This window comes from Notolabrus celidotus, chromosome 20 (genome assembly GCF_009762535.1).
Source record: "Notolabrus celidotus isolate fNotCel1 chromosome 20, fNotCel1.pri, whole genome shotgun sequence".
Taxonomy (NCBI): Eukaryota; Metazoa; Chordata; class Actinopteri; order Labriformes; family Labridae; genus Notolabrus; species Notolabrus celidotus.
In genome coordinates this window covers 16,131,136-16,152,343 of record NC_048291.1, presented here as the reverse complement: position 1 = coordinate 16,152,343, position 21,208 = coordinate 16,131,136, and the positions used below count along the sequence as shown (strand labels likewise).

At 38.4% G+C, this 21,208-nt stretch overlaps 3 protein-coding genes across 13 annotated transcripts; 2 read left to right on the top strand and 1 right to left on the bottom strand.

The window, feature by feature from the left end:
* Window positions 1–1,339: 1,339 nt before the first annotated feature.
* On the bottom strand, window positions 1,340–6,750 carry LOC117831912 (retinol dehydrogenase 8). 9 transcript variants are annotated; one of them, XM_034710814.1, is made up of 8 exons: window positions 4,841–5,131; window positions 4,692–4,740; window positions 2,882–3,036; window positions 2,626–2,787; window positions 2,351–2,530; window positions 2,167–2,260; window positions 1,822–2,005; window positions 1,340–1,732 (listed from the first exon to the last, which is right to left on the bottom strand). In XM_034710814.1, exons 3-8 carry the CDS (start codon window positions 2,976–2,978, stop codon window positions 1,523–1,525), a joined length of 927 nt encoding a protein of 308 aa, XP_034566705.1. In that variant the 5' UTR covers window positions 2,979–3,036; window positions 4,692–4,740; window positions 4,841–5,131; the 3' UTR covers window positions 1,340–1,522. The 9 variants fall into 9 exon arrangements, with proteins under 9 accessions (XP_034566705.1, XP_034566710.1, XP_034566711.1 ...); XM_034710819.1 differs by lacking the exons at window positions 4,692–4,740; window positions 4,841–5,131 and adding an exon at window positions 6,683–6,750; XM_034710820.1 differs by lacking the exons at window positions 4,692–4,740; window positions 4,841–5,131 and adding an exon at window positions 6,355–6,376.
* Window positions 5,089–12,925, top strand: soul5 (heme-binding protein soul5). 2 transcript variants are annotated; one of them, XM_034710824.1, is made up of 8 exons: window positions 5,089–5,348; window positions 9,695–9,808; window positions 9,969–10,028; window positions 10,257–10,338; window positions 10,425–10,545; window positions 11,956–12,092; window positions 12,222–12,385; window positions 12,580–12,925. In XM_034710824.1, coding segments are annotated over exons 2-8 (663 nt in total). In that variant the 5' UTR covers window positions 5,089–5,348; window positions 9,695–9,806; the 3' UTR covers window positions 12,677–12,925. The 2 variants fall into 2 exon arrangements, with proteins under 2 accessions (XP_034566715.1, XP_034566714.1); XM_034710823.1 differs by lacking the exon at window positions 5,089–5,348 and adding an exon at window positions 6,501–6,629.
* Window positions 12,926–17,084: 4,159 nt separating this feature from the next.
* Window positions 17,085–21,175, top strand: nr5a5 (nuclear receptor subfamily 5, group A, member 5). Of its 2 annotated transcripts, none has more exons than XM_034710805.1 (7): window positions 17,085–17,292; window positions 18,330–18,433; window positions 18,632–18,773; window positions 19,065–19,822; window positions 19,992–20,111; window positions 20,243–20,363; window positions 20,513–21,175. In XM_034710805.1, exons 1-7 carry the CDS (start codon window positions 17,196–17,198, stop codon window positions 20,752–20,754), a joined length of 1,584 nt encoding a protein of 527 aa, XP_034566696.1. In that variant the 5' UTR covers window positions 17,085–17,195; the 3' UTR covers window positions 20,755–21,175. The 2 variants fall into 2 exon arrangements, with proteins under 2 accessions (XP_034566696.1, XP_034566695.1); XM_034710804.1 differs by having other exon boundaries at window positions 20,216–20,363.
* Window positions 21,176–21,208: the final 33 nt, after the last annotated feature.

Here is a 21,208-nt window from a genome sequence, read left to right as displayed (position 1 = left end):
GTCTGTGGATTAAGTTTTACATCATACATTTCACATAATCAGTGTTGGCTTGAAGCTTATTTCTTAAGTCACATTGGTAGACACTAATTTTTGTACTTGTCTGTCCAGTGTTGGTCTTTAACAGACTAGCCAGGCAGAACAGATTCAAATAGCATATACCTCATTCTTACATATACACTTGTATTTGGATGAGAACAGATTTCAATGTCTTATTTTATTTGAAAATGTGACCCCCAGCGATTACTCATCAGTGCAGAACCTAAAGAAAATCAAGGCTGTATATGAACATGCACGTCTGTTGTCCTCCTGTGTAGATATCTGAAGTGAGTTATGGGTTACCATAAATTGGGCTACTTCACTGGAGGATTGTTAATAAGTTATGTTTAAGAGATGCAATTTGCTGTAAAAGAGTGACTAACATTAGGGTCTAAGTGGGATTTTATCAACACATGGAACCAGTCTACCCTGTCCTGGTCAAAAGTGTGATATTTGCTGTGAGCTAATAGTACTGGTACGTGATGCATATTATTTATAATTCATTCCCATTGCCCCTTGTGTCTGGTACAGAATCATTTAACTGTTTAGAATTCTCTCTCAGTGGCAAATACCATTTTTAAAAAAGAGGTGGTCCTTTCATTTTATAAAAAAGAATCAAATATTCGTCAGCCAATACATGCAGCCAAGATTGTGAGGTAGTAACTTCAATGCCTGTGTCGGAACAAGTACTGTTCGTGTAACACAGGAGGGCAAGCCTCACTACCCTTTTTCTATTACAACATCCCCAAAATAGTGGAACAACAATTCCCTGTGTGGACCTTTTTTATACAGTGTATGATGTGGACATGATCTGTAGCTCCAGTCTTTCTGCAAATGACAAACTGTGCTTATAGCTTGGTATCAAGATGATGATAAGAGAAAAGCCCCAGGGTCAAAACAATGATTGTTCCTGATGCAGAAGGTATGAGAATAGAATCAAAAGAGTATAACAATATAAATAATCATTGAGTGCAAATAAAAAAAAGAAAATACTTTAAAAGGATGTAAATATAAAAAAAACATTTATTCAGTATCATAACTTTGAGTTGTGTATTAGTTTGATAGTTTTTTTTGTCAAAGTTGTAACTCATACAAAGTATGGTGCTACTTCTGCTTACTTTACTAGTTATATAATAACATTATAACTAATGGGTGCAAACATTGTAGTCCCATAATAAATACATTTTTATATTTCTTCCCTGCCTTGCATTTGTGAAACAAATCCAAAACATTTACTAATTTACTCTTGATTTTTTTTCAAGAACAAAAAAGGAGTCCTTATAAAAAAAAAAAAAAATGTATCTTATCTTTTCAAATCAATTTTTTTATTTTCTTCTCTGCACAGACCAGATTATTTTGTTTGTACAAAGATCTCTGCCTTCCGGGGGGAAATGTCTGTTACTTTACAGTCCAACAGTGTACCTAAAAATTGTGACAATACGTAGCTATCAGCATTTATAGTCTGTGAAACTTGACAGTGAAATCTTTATATCTTCTTTGATTTCCCTTGCAGTAGGCGCAGCACTCCAAGAGAAGCACTGAACACTCGGTCATGATTAAAGGTCATCTTATAGAAGGTGTCCAGAGGCAGACGGCCAGTTGGGTCTGCATGCTTCAGGGCTGTCAGGGGCATGTAGAGGCGGTTGGTCTGATGACGCAGAGGGGGCTCCTTGGCTGTTATCACTTTAAGAGTTTGCTGTATAAGAAAAGAGAACCATTTTCATAATGGGGGAGGCTTCCTCATAATTAATCTGGCAAATAGAAACATAATTTTCCATTACTTGCCTCCGCCACTTCCTCAGGTGTCTGGCCTAGTGAGGCAAAAATCTTTTTGGAGTACGGGAGGTAGACTTCACGGAAGATTTTGGCAGTTTCCTCGTCTGCCCCTGTTAGGTCCATCTTTTCGGCATCCTCATACACTTTCCTTTCAAACTCTGTCACTACAGGGCCAGGCTCCACTAGAGTCGTCCTTGTAGCAGAGAAATAAAAAATACATCTAAGACATCAGCCATTACTGTCAACAACTTTTAAAAGTATTGTTGTTGAGAACAATTCTGATCCAGCAACCTTGCTGTTCACATTTGTGATGTGACTTATCAAAGCAAATATGTTTTCATGACATGTGATTACTTGATGTTAAACTTCATCGCTTGTACTGCCAGACTTTCACAGAATCCTTCCACAGCAAATTTGGAGGCGGAGTAAACATCATTGAAAAGCAGCCCTGTGTGAATTAAGGAAACTGTTAGTACCTCTAAACGGTCTTTGAATTGGTGAATTATTCTTTTCATTGTGACAGACACAATAAAAGCACCCTGAATTCCCATGACACTGCTCATCACCACAATATGGCCGCTCTTCCTGCGCTTCATGTCAGGAAGCAACTCCTTCACCAGCCGTGCCAGGCCAAAGAAGTTTGTGTCGAAGAGCTCCTTCATGTCAGGGATACTTTGGCACTCCAGAGGTCCAATCATTCCAACCCCAGCATTGTTCACTATAACAGCAGAGTGTCATAGGTCATTGCTTGTCTGTGGAGAAATATCAATTTCACATAAATTCTGTTTATGACACAAATGAGAGGAGACAGACCAAGAACATCCACCCGTCTGTCTGGCAGGCTGTTGACACAATCTCTGATGGAGGCTTCACAACAGGCATCCAGCTGTTTGATCTCCAGGGTTTTGTTTAGGGAGACACCTGCTGCTTTTTCCAAGGGCCCCCGTTTCTCGAGGTCCCTCATCGTGGCTACCACTGTCTCAGATAAACATTGAACACCACATTTGTAATTACCTCTGGTGACTTCTGTCTTCTATTCTGTTTTGGTTGAGGAGAGTCAATGGCTGACCTTTAAACCGTCTTAGCTCATCCTTGGCTAGACGCGCAGCTACAGCTAAGCCAATGCCAGAGGAGCATCCTGTTATTAGCACCCTCCTGGTTCCCATGGCGCTGTGACCTCTGACCTCAAGACTCAGGTGGATCCTGAGTGCTCAGTCAAAAATGCTGTAAACAGAGAAGTTTAATTTCAAAAAGTGATTACAATAAATAATCAGTAAACTAAAAGCAGTCAGTGTTTTTATGTAACTGTTCAGTTTTTGCTGGGTAGTGGATGCATGTCAGTTCATGAATGTTTACTTTGCATTGAGAAACTGGATTTGATTGCATTGGATTATGGTCTGACTTCAGTGTAATTGGAGAAATTAATATTTGTACTACTCTTTTATTTCCTATATGTATGTCAAAATTGATCTGTGAATGCTATCTCAAGCAACCCATTTTCTTCGGCTTCTATTTTTCTTTCAGGACATATGAACCTTTTTAGAATAGAATAGAATAGAATAGAATAGAATAGAATAGAATAAGTCAAAGTCCCTTCATGTTTCCACTGTGATTCTGATTTTAAACATCTATTATCAGCAAACAGAGGATTCAAGAATTAGTTTTTTTCTTCTGAACAATAAAATACAACTAAGACTCAACAATTAAGTGACAAGCTTAAACTTGCGAGGCATAGCTGGTTGAGTATTAGTTCAAAGATTATTTTGTCTCTAATCTGCTTAAGTGTCTTGGAATGTTTAGCAGCCGACAAGAACAAGCTGAAAGCTTTGTTCAGGAGAGGCCCTTCATACTTGAAACTCGAAACATGAATAAAAGCAGTGATTATGTATTTAGTGTATTACTGTTTTAGATATCCAGTCTTACCCAGAGTGGCGTATAGTGAGCACTATTTGAAACTAAACTACATAAACAACATCTCTCTATCAATTCAATAAAAAGGGTGATAGTGCTGTTTTAATATTATTTCAAGTTACTGATTTCATTTCCCTGGAAGAGAAACATTAACTTTCAGTAACTGTTATTTTATAGCTATATGTACTTATGCTGGAACACAGAGTGTAAAAGTGATGGTCGATGCTAAAATTCTAAACATCCTGCAAATCAGAAGTAGTGGAAAAAAAAATTGATCCATATACAAGTGAAGCTATAAGAGTATTATTACTAGATCAAAAGTATTACTTAAACGGGAAGACCTCCTCATATTGCATTTAACTACTCTTTATGATTCCTGTTGGATATATGAGGTAACCCAGGCCAATGTGACAAACTGGATTAAGATGTATATTGAGCTTATTGAATTAGTGCAACTTAAGTAAATATTTTGAATTCAGGGTTCTTGAATTTATTTTGTATAGTATTTATATAAACCTTCCTTAAAAAAGGTTAATAATTAAGTAAGCTATATATGCATGAAGTTGTCTTATACCTGAAATATATCATTAGACTAGGGGGAAAGGGGGCGGTTTTCAGAGTAAAATTCTCAAGTAAACTCATATTCAACAACAATTTTCATGCTCATCATTCGTGATGTTTCTTCATCTTTCATTCATTTGTTTACAAGTTTGAAATCTTTGCACCCATCATCTGATCCCACAGAATCAATATGAAATCAGTTTTGCATGGGCAAAAGACAGTTATTCAAACTGAATACAAATACGAGTGACACTACTGCTACTCTACTAGTAATGGCATATACAAAATGGTCACTATGAATAGGCTACATCACATAGGACCTTGTAGGCTACGACTAACTCGTAACATGAAAGTCCAGACTTAGAAGCTGGTATATCTACCTACACATAATGCTGAAGTCCACCAACCTGTAGAGCGAGCAGCAGACGTCCTCCTAAACAGCTCATATAAAAAGGACTGTAACAAAGCCGTTCAATTAACTTAATTTACCTCAGTACACAGTAAGGAGGGACACATCGGGACACATCCGCGCAAGCGGCTACATAAGCAGTATTACCTAAATGGGACACTGGGCCGACTCGATATGTGGGAGTTGTAGTTCTTCTTGAAGACAGCTCGTTCATTTTGACAGAACAACATTTTATGTATTTTTGCATAGACTAATTGAGAACATTAACATAATACACATTAACCTTTTCTGTTTAATCATGGGCAAATTATGTCCACTGGTTTCTTTATTTTGAAAGTCTCACCAGATGTTAAGCTACGTCAACTTGTCTGTCTTTACGCTGAGCCTCAAACCTAAATGAGAACTTTCTTAATGAGTATACGTCGGTCATTGATTTACATGGTTTCGCCTAGCAAAGCTGGACAAGAATGAAATACCGGAAAATGTTTTCTTGAATTTGTGTTCCTTACATAGAAACCATTACAGTGCTCTGTTCTTCAGAATGGTACTTGGTACTTGGCCACCTTCCAAGCTGAAAAATAAAGGACACCCATGGCAGCCGGCCACGACCACGACCACCAAAATGGCCTCATCGTGGGGTGGGGCACCAGTTGTGGTAGATCATAATCAAGACATTGTTTTAATAACGTATTAGTTAAAGTTTGAAGGACTTTATTACACACAGTTTTTCAGAAAATATCTGCATACATAAACTTTGTAAAAGCAGATACAAAAATTAGATACACATCACACAACTTGAGTAAATGCTTTCACCATAGTTAACTCCCTAGAGACATTTTCTTTCCAATTTTGGAATCACTGAATATCTTCTGATTAAGTTTGTGTCCACAGTCTGAACTGTTGTAGCTGACTGTGACCTATAGGGGGGAGTAGGATAACAGATTTGTAAATAAATAAACAGTAAGGATTTTAAAGTTGTTGTTTTTTTAAATGATTCTGTCCAGTCTGTCTTTTATAGTTTTCTCATGAAATCATGAATGGTACTATTAATATTGTATTCAATTATTTTTCTTATTGTATCAATGAAATGTCTATTCTTGATGTATTGATGAGAAATAACCTATCTACAAAAGTATATTAAGTGAAACACTATTAACACAGTTAATCATTTAAACATAATTTAAACATAATTTATTCCTTTTTTAACATGTACTGTTGATGCACTAGTAGGGTTCATTTTTCCAAATCAATCATCTATTATTATTTATTAATAAGCTTACTGTATCTGCCTCAGGGGATGCTTCAGGTACGAAGAACTGTGAGACTGCCGTTCGGTATTTGTTGGTCCTGATATTGCGGGAATGTTGCTTTCCCGCAGCATGCTGTCACACGTCCGACAGGCCACCATGAGCCACCATGGTGCCGCGTTCACGGCAAATTGGAAACACGGGACAGACCGCGTCCCGTATTGATTCAAAACGGGACACAATGTATAAGTGTGAAATACGGGATAATTACGTATTTTACGGGACGGGTGGCAACCCTAATCGAAGTACATGAGCAATACATTACACCATTCATTAAAATATGTGTGAGCAGGATTTTTATTTCTATGCAAGTTCATTGAAAAATAAAACTAATTTATCTAGGCCCGTACTTACCTTTTTCGGACCAATTCATTTACTTTGATAGTTGAATCGGAAGTACAATCCAGGATTGTTGGCAACGGTATCGTTTACTTGACAATTTTGACGTGTTGCAGTCCTCTACTATAACCACTAGAGGACAGAATATATTAAATGTTTTCAAACTTTAAAGCGTCAATCTGAGGCTCCTTTAACCCTGACAAATGATACACCTCTAGAGTTAACCTGTTAATAGTTTTTCTCACTCACTTTGGTACATTTCTCGAATCATCCTCGACATTTGCAAAACAGTAAGTGCATTTCTAAAAACAATTCGTACAAAAAGCAAAACACCATGGATTACCTGCAAAAGCCAGTATCTTGCTCAAAATCCTTACTACATCTCTCAAAGGTAAAAATCTGTGTCAATGAACATGTCAGTGCCATCAGAATGACAAGTCCTTGTGTCATTGTGTACGGATAAGACAGTCAGATTGCTTAGTTATGTTGTCAATATAACGTTGTACTCTGGAGGGACGTTCTGATGTAAACTATGTTTTGATGAGAGTTATTGTAAATTGTAAGTTACACTTTAGTGTATGTGGGAGATTGATTGCAAGAGACTGGACAAGAATCACATTTACGCTTTTGCTGTTTGTACTAAAACTAAATTTGAACATAGGGGAAACTGTACATACAGTGCAGTAGGAATTACAGTGCAGTGGAGTCTTCCTACACCTCCTGACGTTCTTGTCTGTTGGGCCTTCCTCAGAGAAAGTCAAGATTCACCTTGGAGCAATTTACCAATTCAGGACAGATAAAAAAAAACTCTAAAATGTACAGAAATATGACTGACATATTCTGACAAGATGTTCAACCATTTTGCATGTGAAGACTTATGCAATGAACTAATGCCTAAATGTTGTGGAGGGTGAGACTATTCAACATAGACCCATTATAATACATTTTGATCAACATGACATAAGCAATTGATAATGTAGAAACAGCAGAGAATTGTACATAATCATTTGCATGGATGTACCAAAGCATTTGCAAATTGTTCAAAGAAATGAGAAACTGCTTTTTTGATGTGCACAAGTGACACAATGATGTGAAGATTGAACAAGTAGTTTTGAGAATTTCAATTCTGATCTGAGAAACGTACCAAAGCCACTGAGAAAAACTGTAAAATGCTATGCCTTATTAGTCTGAATGAAGACTTCAATTTTGACAACAAAAAGTTTTTATTAGCATAACGAAAACAGTGAGTAATGATAATGATGACACTGTAATAAGTATCAATAAATAAAGCATGATTGTGCAATAAAGACAATTTTTCATCTTTCAAGGCACTTCCCTACTTTTACCACTGGAGTGCAGTAAATACCCATAAATCTTAATAAAATTTAACAAAGTCATTTAAAACTTTTTTTAAAAATCTGCATGCACAACTGGTAGTATCACTTAGTATTACTTAAAATGGAAGGCTAAATGTTCCAGGCATAAACAATGAAATCCCTTTACATCAGGGGCGTCAAACTCATTTCAGTTCAGGGGCCACATACAGCCCAAGTTGATCTGAAGTGGGCCAGACCAGTAAAATCATAACATAATAACCCTATAAATCACGACAACTCTACATTTTTCCCTTTGTTTTAGTGCAAAGAAGTACAAATACGTTCTGAAAATGTTCACATTTAATAAACCATCTTTCTACAAAAACAGCTGTTGTATTTTTTGCAGTCTCATAGTGGGCCGAATATTTTACTCTTTAAGCACTGAAACCTGCTGAGAGAACACACCAAGCACACAGGTTACATATTCACCTGACACAGAGTGTAATGTTTAGTGCAAAAGAACAGAGAGATTATGATAATGAAGAAGGTAAAGTTGACTGTTTTGGACCCCTCAGCTCCAGCATGAACAGTTTGTTTGCTGGACAGTGTTGTATGCAGGGGTGTAGTGCTAGTAGTGACCTATGACGTATGCACATGTATGGTAAGCACACGTACAATATATGGCTCCTTTCGAAGATTGTGGATCCACCGTTCCTACTGTGACAAGTTTACATATATGTAAACTTTAGTGCTAATTGGATCATCTTATAGTGCTCTAAAAAGTCTTTATGAATCTCAACCGGATTATGCAAACAGCAAGTTATCTAATTTCTCACTTTGAGAAAAACCGAGATGTATGTATGTCTTTAACTTTGTGCACCTTCAGTGCAATATTTTATGACACTTTAGAGTGTCATTACGCTATAATCAAGGTGAAGCACTGTGACCGCCCATGTCATTATTTGACAAACATTAAAACCTTAACCTTACCTTCATTAAAACTAAGGATTGGTTAGTTTTTTTTTTTTTTTTGAAAGAGTCCAATATGTGAAACAATAAAACATTTTTTTACACACCAAAACAAAAAATAAATGAAAATATAAAAAATGAGAGAAATTAAAAATAAAATCCCATTCAGTCCAAATAGCAAAGCATAAGTTACGGCAGCTATCCCACCCTGTAATCTGATCCCCTTGAACAGGGCGTGATATGACCTTTTTTCTTGGCTGAATGCATTTTTATGAAAAGGGAAGAAACTCCAGGGTTTTTGTTGTTTCACAGGCCCAGAACAGGTATCATGTGGTCCAACTCCAACAATAGAAAAAAACCTGTTAAATCTCTTGAGATCATGTCTAGGGCACCTGTTTGTTTCCACTTGAATGTGTGCAGGAGAGCCATGGTCTTTTGGAACGTTCTGTACAATATAGGTGTAAATAATATCACATGAGAGCTAGGTGTTTCAGTCATGTGTTCACTTGCTTATATGTGAACAAGAAACGTGACCCACTGCTTAACATGAAGTTTTCTCACGATGTGTAGTACTTGATGTTGCCTGACAAGTTAATCATATAAACTACCCCTGTTTATCAATCATGTCCACAATGTTTAAATCCTATTTTTTGTTTCCTGTTATGATTATTCTTATATCAGAAGAGAAATTTCAATCGTATGTGGCAAAAGCAAAACATTTGGTAACAGTTTGAATGTTTTGTTCTTTAAGGGGTCTTTACTCTTCTATCTGATAGGTATAGTATTTTCTCTGGCCACTTTATACCTTAGCAATCTAGTGAAATTCAAAACATCAGCTCTGCCATAAATTCTACCTTTAAATAGCTCTCAATGTCAAGATTTTGTTTTAATGCTATTGTTTTGTGTTAAAAGCTGGTAGTCCAATCTAGATCCTTTTTAGAGAATTGTTAGTTAAATTGTAAATCCAGTCAGATATTTCTCTCTGTTTGTGTAACTGTTCCTCCCAGTTTCTTTTGTCTGCTTTTGGTCCTCATTGGTCTCAACCCTGTGTTTTCTGGCTTGTATTATAGATACAGGGAGTGGCCAGCTTGCCTTTCATAACCAGAGTTGGAATAAATAGTTGCTGTGGACCAGACTGTGAGGGCACTATTTGGAATCCACAGAACCCAACACTCTGAAACTATGTAAGTACATTTTTACTCACATAGATGAAAATTATAAATGTTTTATCATATAATCTTTGCTCACGTGTTCTGTTGTGTCAGTTCTCTTTTTGCTGCAAAAACAAAAACTAACTTGAAGTCTTAGTTTTGACTAAAAAAACAAACCAAACGTGTCTCTCAGGATTCTTCTTTCAGGCCTTGTTGGTGTCTTGCTGGTGCTGACAGCTGAGGCTGGAGTTGGGTAGGAAGCTGTAATTTTTAAGAGATTTCTGCATTTGACCATTTTTACAAAGTTAAATTTTCACATTCTAGTGTTTGTTTAAAAGAAGGGAGGCACGTTCACTTCCACCATTGAATTAGAAAATGATGATGTAGAAACTGAATATATTAATCATAACTTTCCAGGGCTTTACACAGATGATTACTAACTACTGCTTTTAATCATTTTTATTTTTTCTGTGTTAAACAGAAAGTCATCACCAGACAATTTCTGCACTGAGACAAAAGAATGCCTTACGTTTGAAAAGATTTGTGAAACTGATGATTATGAGGTGAGCATGTGGTGTGTAAAAGCATCAAATCGTTTTTAATGTTTCGGGTCGAAGAAAAGGCCAAATTGTTTGTTCATGTCCCTCAGGTGCGGCACTATGGCCCTGTGAAATGGGTCTCCACCAAGGAGGAGTCTTGGTCCATGGATTATGCATCAATGAAAGCATTCGGGCGGCTGTTCAACTACATCAGTGGTGAAAATGCAGAAGGTGTGTATGTGTACTTTTTTAGATCTATTGCTGTAACAGGTCTCAATTAGGTCAAGAGAAACCTGTGGAAGAGAACAACCAGTGTATCATCAAGTAGAAGACAGTGGGTTAACCCCAGACTGCTGTTAGTCTTCCAGATTATAGGAAAACCATCCGTTTGAACATGTGGCCTAGTTTAAAGGTGACATATCATGCAAAATTGACTTTTTAATGGTTCTTTACCTGAAATATGTGTCCCTGGCATGTCTACAAACCACCCAAGAATGAAAAAAATCCATTCTGCCCCTGTTTTGATTTCTACACCTTTCTGTAAATGTGTGTGAAACGAGCCGTTTCAGACTTCCGTGTTTTTGTTACGTAACAACAATATCCGGTCTGTCACGGAGTCAGAGCTCGGAGCTTGTTCAGCCCATAGACTGTATAAAATAATACTGAATCCCTCCCCCGTTTTTCATTACCTGCACAAATATGTGCCAACAAGGAGCTTAGGAGGGAGGCATGCTAGTTGTAGGCTTTCTTAATAAACGCAAAGGTCGGTTTTACTCCCCACGTCTGCAGATTTGAAGATATAGTGGATGATTTTTATTTGTCATGGATAAGTGCTAGCGCTAATTAGCATAGCCACATAGCTATATGTTCATAGCTGTAGCTGTAGCTGTAGCTGTGTACCAAGACACACGTCGACATACTGACAAATAAAACAACAAGAAACACTAAATCTGTGACCAATCCTTCATAAAAGGTCCCGCTGCCTTTCTGGCAGAGGTCGGGTTTACTCCCCACGTCTGCAGATTTGAAGATCTAGTGGATGATTTATCATGGATAAGTGCTAGCGCTAGTTAGCATAGCCACATAGCTACATGCTCGTAGCTGTGTACCAAGACACACGTCTACATACTGATAAATAAAACAACAAGAAACACTAAATCTATGACCAATCCTTCAGAAAGGTCCTGCTACAGGCGCCTCTCCGTCAGGATCAGATTCAGAGGGTTGAAGTAACGCGATCTCTGAGCAGCCGTGTATATTCAGCCAACATGTAAACATTAGATCAACGTGCTGGAGAGCCGAGGCACATCCACTTCCGGAGGGGGCGTGGTCAGAGGGAAAACAGAGTGTTCTGATGAGGAATGAAGAAAAGGACTTTTCAGGCATGCCAAAATCTGATTTCAAAGTGTTTTTTTGAGCATAAACTTTAAATACATGTTTTTGGGACCTCTTAGACCAATATATATTGATGAAAAAAGCATGATATGTCCCCTTTAAATATACAATACTTACTATATTTAGTTGTGATCAGAAAAAAGGCATAGTTTGGTAATTAAACTGCATTTTCAAGTAAGAACCTTGGGTGTTTGTTTGTTATGCATTTTCTATTTTGACAAGTCATTTTATTTTTTCTACTTTCAGGGAAGAAGATTGAAATGACAGCTCCTGTTGTCGTAGACGTTCCTGATAAATGGTTTTGGGAAAAAGGCATCTATACAATGAGTTTCTTGCTGCCAAGTGATCATCAGAGCAATCCCCCTATGCCTACTGATAAAGAGGTAATCTCTTCTGAAAAATGGGAAACCTCATCAAATACATCAACCTTTATTCTACCTTTATTCATGTTGAATGAAGCAGGGAAGTTAACCTTCACCTTTGGCAGATTATGAAACTTTTCTGACTTGCAGGTGTACATCCATGAATCGCCGGATATGAAAGTGTATGTGCAGAGCTATGGAGGATGGATGACGTGCGTATCAGACGGTTGGCATGCTCACAGTCTGTGCGAATCCCTTGACATGGCTGATGCAAAGTACGATAAAGACATCCACTATGGTGTTGGCTACAACAGGTAAACAGATGACCATTATTTTCCTAAAGTACATCAAGAAGACAAAACATGAAATAGAAAGACAAACTTTATTATCTTGCAATGATTTCATATTATTCATGTCATTCTCTCCCATCTCTCTCTGTGTGTGTGTGTGTGTGTGTGTGTGTGTGTGTGTGTGTGTGTGTGTGTGTGTGTGCTTTTGTTTCTTGCAGTCCAATGGCACTATTCAACAGGCACAATGAGGTGTGGTATGTTGTTAAGGGTGAGCCAATGTGTACCAGCAGCAGTGAGGAAATTATGTTAAACTGAGTTTTTCGAGTTCTGTGCTGTAACAGTTTACATCAGACGGTGTACACACGAGATTTTGTAGCTATAGCTTGCTTCAAGACCCATAGTATGCATCATTAGCATGACATTCCAGTGAGACTGCAGAGTTTTGACCTGTTTTTTTCAATGTGAATAAACTGAATAAACCAGGTGTTATTCGTGACTATGGGTTTACACTGGCTTGTCTGATGATTACCTTATATATCCAATAAAGCTACTCCTTTGCATTGATTTATTCTGGTTGTTTTCAGTCATTCAAAAGCCTCATCACTGCACTTAAATTAAAGGTGCCTTGCACAGATGGCATCAAAATAGATTAAGCTTGCATAAAAACACAGTTTAACTTCAGATTAGAGCAGAAAGCAATCGCTCTAAGACAAGAAATAACAGAAGTGTTGGAACTGATGTGAATGGAACATAGTTGATGGTGCACCACCATGCCGTGAATCACTAAGCCTTTCTAGCCTCTGCCACCGCATCACTGTTTAGAACTGTCCCTCATGACAACAGCAGATGCCATCCTTTTTGGGAATCTAAAATTAAGGAGACCAGTGAAGTTGACAAAGCAGCAGTGGCTTAGGATGATGTTTTATTCCTCAACCAGCTAAATGAAGGTATATGGAAAAATGTCTCCTCTGCAGTACTGGAAAGAGGGCAAGACAAGATACATTTCTCAAGATGGGAGGAAAACTTAATGACTTGAGATGGGGTTGTAATTTAAGCTTGAATAAAATATTACAGTTTCACTTCAGATTAGAGCAGTGTTAACCAACAATACCAGTAGATGGCACTATGTGTCCATTACCTCCGGTAGTACATGTACCCCCCACCTACCTATCATGTTTGGGTTTTAGTGAGCATTAAATATCATGTAGGTTATGTCAGTCATCATTAAATCATAAGAATTAGGACAAGGGAGGGCATAATGGGTTGAGCTTCTTTACTTAGCACATATCCTTAAAATTTGAGAACAAGTTGTATTAATTCAAATACGTTTTTCATTTAACATTAATAAAAAAAAAAAAAAACATACTTTGTATTTCAATAGTTACATTTTCAGTTTAAATAAAACATTTTATCCCTGAAATGATTGGTGAGTAAATACAGATTATCCCTCCTGTTCGACTCTATGAAATGGGTTTCCACCCAGGAGAAATCCTGGTCTGTGGGAGACCAAATGAGAGCATTCAAATAATCTATTATTTCAGTTGGGGAACAAAGTGTGCATGTTTGTTTTTTATTTATTTATTCATTCATTTTGATAAAACTGGTCTCATTGACATCACTGACATCATATTGCTCTGTAAGTGATAGTACAGTGTGTGATGACTAACTTGTGTCTGGCGAGCCCTAAGCTCTAAACAGGGGTCCAGTCAATTAATTCTTCAGTGGGTGTGGGTAGCTCCTCTGTGGCTGAGGAGAGGAAACAGCAGCAGTTGGCTTGGGGTCAAAAGTGGGATACAATCATTCATCAGAGGTGTCCATCTGCAGGTTAAAAATGTGTCCTGTTAGGATGTGCTCACATGATTTCAAAAGATCTATAAATTAGAAAATGTGTAGACCAGAAACTTGTTGACTGTGCTCCTAAACTCTGAAAGGTACTGATGAAGGTAGAGGAGCAGGTGCAGGATAAGGATCAGGGAGTAGAAGTTTCAAGGGCTTTTATGCCCTTGGCTGCATCTCGCTGGCGTGACCACCTTTGGTTCCCTCAAGTCTCCACCAATGGACTGGGGCTACTTCAATTCCCCCTTCCTGTGGCATAGATGTGAACTACCATGTTGAGGCCTTGCAGTCCTTTTCCACCTTTCTCTGGTTTTCCCTCCAGCTATGAATTTTTCTTTGTTTTAGAAGTATTGTCTTTCCTAAAGGTCCAAAGTGGTACTTTGGTTATATGTTTGCCTTCAGGAAAGTCCTTTAGTTGTAAAAATGCCTGATCCAATATCTGGGGAAACAGGTGTCTACTTTCAGTTTATTCCAACCAAGTGATCATCAGAGGAATCATCCTAAACCTAATCTCGTCTGACATATCAGAAAACTCAAACACATCAATCATTCTCTAATCGTGTTAAACTGAGCAGTGGAGTTTACCTTCAGCTCTGGCAGATTATGAAACTTTGCTTACTTGCAGGTGTTTATCAATGACACCAGACCAGACATGAAAGTATTCGTAGGGAGCTGCAGCGGATTTTCTACTGACCTCAATTTAGCTGGTGCAAAGTACAACAAAGGCTTCTACTATGCTGCTGACATAGGTAGGTAACTAGATAACTACCGCTTTCTTAAACTTTAGAAAGACAAACTGTTATATGTAATTGTGTGTGTTTCTTTCTCATCATGCTCTTTAACAGGCACAATGAGGGGTGGTATGTTGCTGAGGATGAGCCAGCAGTCGCAGATCATTTTAAACAGAGAGTCCCGTTCCATGACAGTTTACTGAAGACAGTGTATACACAGAGATGTTGTAGTAGCTGACTCCTATAGTCCCATTATATGTCAGTGAGACTAACAGAGTTTGAAAATGTTGGAATTGAATGTGAAGACTGAATTTACTATGTTTTATTCGTGACAATGGCTTTACTGTGGCTTGTTTCTGGTCTATTCATTAAAGGAACCCCTTTGCATTGATTTATTTTGGTCACAATCAGTTAAATGCCTCATCTTTGGTACTAAACTTAACCTAATGGCTTAACTAGATAGACTGAGCCTAAATGAAATAGCCCAGTCTCACTTCAACAAACAATTCAGTTAGATAGCCCTTTTGATCCATTACTTCCAATCGGACTCGATGCTGGGAACAGGCTTTTCACCACAGTTTGACACTGTTTACTATTTCTGATATCATGAGGATTTACTCGTAAAAATTAGTGATAGTGTCAGATGCTTAACAGACTGATCCAAATAGCAGGGAGACCCATTTTTTTTGATAGTGTGTCATGATGCATTTACAAGCAAGTGTGCAGGTGATATAACCATTTACCTTTTGCCCTGTGGTGATAAAACCACTGTATGCCTCATCAAAGGAGCCTGTTGAATATCACCTTATCATTTCTAACCCCACTGCTGTCTCTGGTTTCATTTATTTCCTCATATTGTAATAGTGCTTTAAAAAGCAACGCTTTGGGAGTTTTCTGTCCATCCCTGTCATGCATTATTAATTCATTCAAATTATGTTTCAATAATACTGTATCACTTACTTTAGTGGTATATCATAACTAAGTACCTTTACTTGAGTGCTGTTTTGACAAATATACTTCTGGTACTTCATACTCCCACTTACAAACACCAAAGAAAATATAAATTTGGCTTGTTTGTATTTACACATAAAACACATGTTCAGCATACTTAATCTAAGTTGCTTAAGTTAAAACTCTGGCTCTCAATAACCCATGACCCCTCACTGAAAAGATGTGTGCATTTGAGGACACTGGATTCATGTTTCAGATATCTGTACTATCATCAGTAAATACTCAGATTATACTGTTTAAAAATGAGGTTCCGTCTCACCAGTGTGGATTAAATGACCATTATTGTACAAAAGTGTGGTATAGCACTACAAGCTGTAACTCAATACTAACTATCATAAAAGTGTTTTTTAACCATTGGGCTGGGAATAATAAGTATTTAATCAATGGACCAACTATCCAAACTGAATGAAAGTTAGTTCGCTTAGCTTCATTTTAACCAGTATGGCTTGTTATTATTTAGGTTTGGTTCATGTTTGCTTGAAGATGTTATTATCCCATCGTATTTGCTGTGGTGAGATCCTGGAATATTTTGGTTGACCTTCAGTTAATGCGTCTGAATAATTATATGAGGGGTGAGTCATGTTTATGACCGGACACAATAATACAATATTCATTCATGCATTCATGCATGCATTGAATGATTGATTGATTGATTGATTGATTGATTGATTGATTGATTGATTGATTGATTGATTGATTGATTGATTGATTGATTGATTGATTCATTCATTCATTCATTCATTCGTTCATTCATTCATTCATTCATTCATTCATTCATTCATTCATTCATTCATTCATTCATTCATTCATTTATGATTCATTCATTTATGATTCATTCATTCATTCATTCATTCACATAATAGTAATTCTAATGCATGAATTAACATGCTATCTGATTTTCTGTAGTTTTGACAACACTCTTCCATGGACTCTTATCTTATCAGTGACAATGGAGTCAATTGACTACAGTGAGGTTCCTGCAGGTAGATATCTGGCTGTCCCCCCTGCAGGTGCTGGTTGGCTGCTCACTTGCTGACATACTGACTGGATAGGAGTGCCAGTCAGGAGAGGTTTTATGACACTCACTTCTGATCGAAGTCCACTCGCGGGCCTCCTACAACCATCAGTCCACCGGGGCTGTCGGGGCTGTCAGCCGGCCTTTGCGTGGCTCTCCTGCTGCATCTGTCCACTCTGCGTCTCTGTAATAATGGCGATAAGTCTGGACTTACTTTAAAGCTCCTGAACCATCAGCCAGAATGGACCTACCTGGTTATCAACAAGAGCAGACCCAGCCCCTCGTCCACCACTCTGATGACCCAGTGGATCTGTTAACTTTGGAAGGAACATCGACATGTGAGTAAACAGTTTGTAAATTGTGCCTTTAAAGACTGGCTTCAAAAAGTGTTACTTTGATGTGTACAGCGTTGTACAGGTATCAGTGTTTTAGTTATCTGTTAGAAGGATAGAGTAAATATTTCATTTTTGTGTAACATCAAATTATATGGATCAGTTCCTTGTGGAAATCACATTTAGAGAAATAATAACATAGATGTTTGTCACTTTTGTGCTAAATTTGTTTTGGGGGGCTAACTGGCTCATAACCAGTGATCTCTGTGAATTATGTAAGTGTCATATCTGCAGTTATTGTCATGCAAATCAAAGTCAATGATAAGGTCTTGTCTGCAACAAAGGGATAGTCCTGCACTGCTCGATATTCCCTCAGCAGCTGAACAATAAACCTAATGAGATGACACACTAACATGTCAGCACTTCACTACTGAGTGGTGTACAATACTTGAACCCAGTCTGACAGTATTTCTGTTTACATTTTTAAGTAAGAATTGTAAAGTATGAAGCTTGTTTGTGGCCATCTTGAGCTATTGGGGTTTTATTATGCTGCATACACTTCCAAACATAATGAATTCCATGCTGTGGATGGTTGACCAGCCTTTGGTTATTATCTGTGTATTTGAATTGAATAAAAAGTGGTTATGAAAATAGGAACAAACCAAGTTTGTCTGGACATATGAGTTTTCTTAGGACCATACATGTACATACACTATTTACATGTATGGCCCTACAAAAACCCTGTATGTCCAGCAAATATGTTCATACATTAATTCATGTATACAGTAACTGTTAACTAACATACCTTAACTTATGATGTAATAAATTAAACATGTTGTCATTACATGAAGTCATAGTGACATGATCATAAGTTCATGGTGAGCAACAGGAGTTAAGAGTGCACCCCTTATTAATTCCTACAGAAATACATTATGAGTCATGCATTACTTCAACATGAATTAAGCATTCATTCACAAGAAAAGATTATACTATTATTGTGAAGTGTTACCAGCGATCCATAGTAGTTGTCGGTTATTCTCCAGCTCAAGAGACAGAGTCAGATGGCAGACCAGAGGAGAGCTGTCCTGTCTGTGGAGACAAAGTGTCAGGATACCATTATGGGCTGCTCACCTGTGAAAGCTGCAAGGTAAGAGAAAAGATTCATGAAAAACATGTATTCCCTATCAGAGGGGCGTTTCAGTAAAACTAAATGAGCACAAACAACTACTGTAGAACTCATCTTTTTTTCCTCTAACAACAATGATACACATTCTGTATTCAGGATCGTCTTGAAACCTGCACTGTCAGAGAAAAAAGGTTTCCAATCTCTCTATTTTCTCTGCAGGGCTTCTTTAAACGCTCAGTGCAGAATAACAAGCATTATACCTGTGCAGAACAACAAAGCTGCCCCATGAACCTTTGGCAGAGAAAACGTTGTCCATCCTGTCGCTTCCAAAAGTGTTTAACAGTTGGCATGAAGAGAGAAGGTACAGTTAGCCACCAGCAACACCAGCAACACAGACACATGTATACATTCATGCCTTTGTGATTGTACTCTCCATTGTAACATGCCCTATGTTCCACTGAGCTGCATGTTCTTTTTTCCATATGACTTATCTATGAAGTCATAAACTAGTGCTGTAATGAACCAGATCTTTACACATGAGGACTTTGTATTGTGGAGCTAATCTGACACCTAAAAACTTAAATGCTCCTAATATTTTCTGGCAGTGTCTACACTCTTGCTGTAAAGCCTGTGTTTCATGTTTGGTCAACAGCGGTAAGAGCAGATCGTATGAGAGGTGGAAGGAATAAATTTGGCCCTCTCTATCGGCGGGACAGGCAGATAAAACAGCGACATGTATGTCACCAGGTAAACACTGCTCCCTACAGGATTAAGATGGAAACTACCCAGACATATCAGCCAGTAGGTTCACATGATCTTCACCCAATGAGCAGTCACACCAGTGGTCCTTTGCCTTCTGATGCCTTTTATCAGCCGCACATGTATCCCCCTGGCATTGGGCACTCAGGTGAGCCCATACCTCTGGACTGCTCTTTGAACCCAGACAGGGTTCTCACACCTCCGTCCTTTCCCCATTCTGGACTTTATCACCGCAGCTTCCCTGTACACCTTCAGGAGACACAAGATGGGCCTTTTAGCCACAGCCCAGCAAACCATTCAATGAATCCAGTAAATTTATTCCTGCCAAGACGCACGGCAACATCATCACCCTGCTCAACATCAACATCAACATCAAGCTCAACCACCCCTCTCTCCCAGACCCTCAACGAAACCTATCACAACCCCCCATCAACACCTCTTACATCCAACTTTCTAAACCAGCTCATGAAGGGGGATCAGGATGAGAGCCAGCTGTGTGCCAAGGTCCTTGCCAGTCTGCAGAGAGAACAAGCCAACAGAGGCAAACACGACTGCCTCAACACATTCAGCATCATGTGCAAAATGGCTGACCAGACCCTGTTTGGACTTGTGGAGTGGGCTAGGAACAGCGCACTGTTCAAAGAGCTCAAGGTGATGAATCATACCATATTAAGTTACATAAACCTTTTCACATTAGTAGAGATCTCTTATTAGCTGCGAGGCAACGCTTTGGTATTTACCCTTTGCTGTGTTTAGAGCTTACAGGAATTTAAGAATTTTATTTCCGAACAAACCAGATCCATTTTTATGCTTGCAAAAGGTGGAAGACCAGATGGTGCTGCTACAGAGCTGTTGGAGTGAGCTGCTGGTCCTTGATCACCTCTGTAGACAGGTGACCTACGGCAAAGAGAGCTGTGTTTATCTCGTCACAGGACAACAGGTAAAGTCTGATGCTATTATGATGAGATAAACTTGATACATTTTGTTTCTACTGGAACAGAAATGTTGATTTTGGATCTCCCGTTATTTGTCATTCTGTTGCAGATTGACGTTTCAACCATCATCTCTCAGGCAGGTGCAAAATTGAGTGCTCTGGTATCAAGAACACAGGACCTAGTGTCCAAACTGAAGACACTCCAGTTAGACAGACATGAGTTTGTTTGTCTGAAGTACCTAGTATTATTCAACCCAGGTGAGCTTTTCCTAATTAATTAGATTTTATGCATTTGTGTTTTTAAAGTTAGTGCAATGCATTCAGTCTTTTTACATGTCAAGCATGTGTGCTCATATACCAAATTGTTTTGATGATTTATGTGTCAAGTCTTTTCCCCTCTGTGTTAGATGTGAAGTCAGTGCAAAACAGAAAGCAAGTGGAGCAGACTCAAAAAAGAGTGAACAGGGCCCTGATGGAGCACATCAAACAGAGTCAACCAGGACATGACAAGTTTGGCCAGCTTCTTCTCCGGCTGCCTGAAGTACGCAGCATAAGCTTACAGGTTGAGGAGTACTTGTACCAGCGCCATCTTCTGGGAGATTTGCCCTGTAACTCTTTACTTACGGAGATGCTGCACAAGCACAGCTGAGAAAATGCTGCATCGCCCTGGAAGACACAGGAATGGCACAGCCTGGGTTTGGTGCTGAACGTTTTCTACCTTCTGCCTGGCATCAAAGGCCAACTAAGCCTTTTACTCATGCAAATGTTGGCAATAGTTAACAGGTACTCTTTATAAAAGCTCAGTTTTTATGTGAGGAGGTAAAAATGTGTTCCAGCATGAGCAATGAAGGAGAATATCTGGAATGCCTATAAATCTTGCCCTGCTTCGTCCAGGTGTTATTGACAGTATTACCACAGTCTGTCTGTCTGTCTGTATTGTTGAACAGATTCAAAATCCAAGCACTGCCATGATGTTTTTGCTAAAGGAAAGAGCCCACTGTGGAAAGAAAAAGTGGCAAATGCATCATTGAATAAAAAAAGTGTGGTTTTCTGATACACCTATGTGTATTTCGAACACAAAACTGAAGTTACTCGAGCTTGTT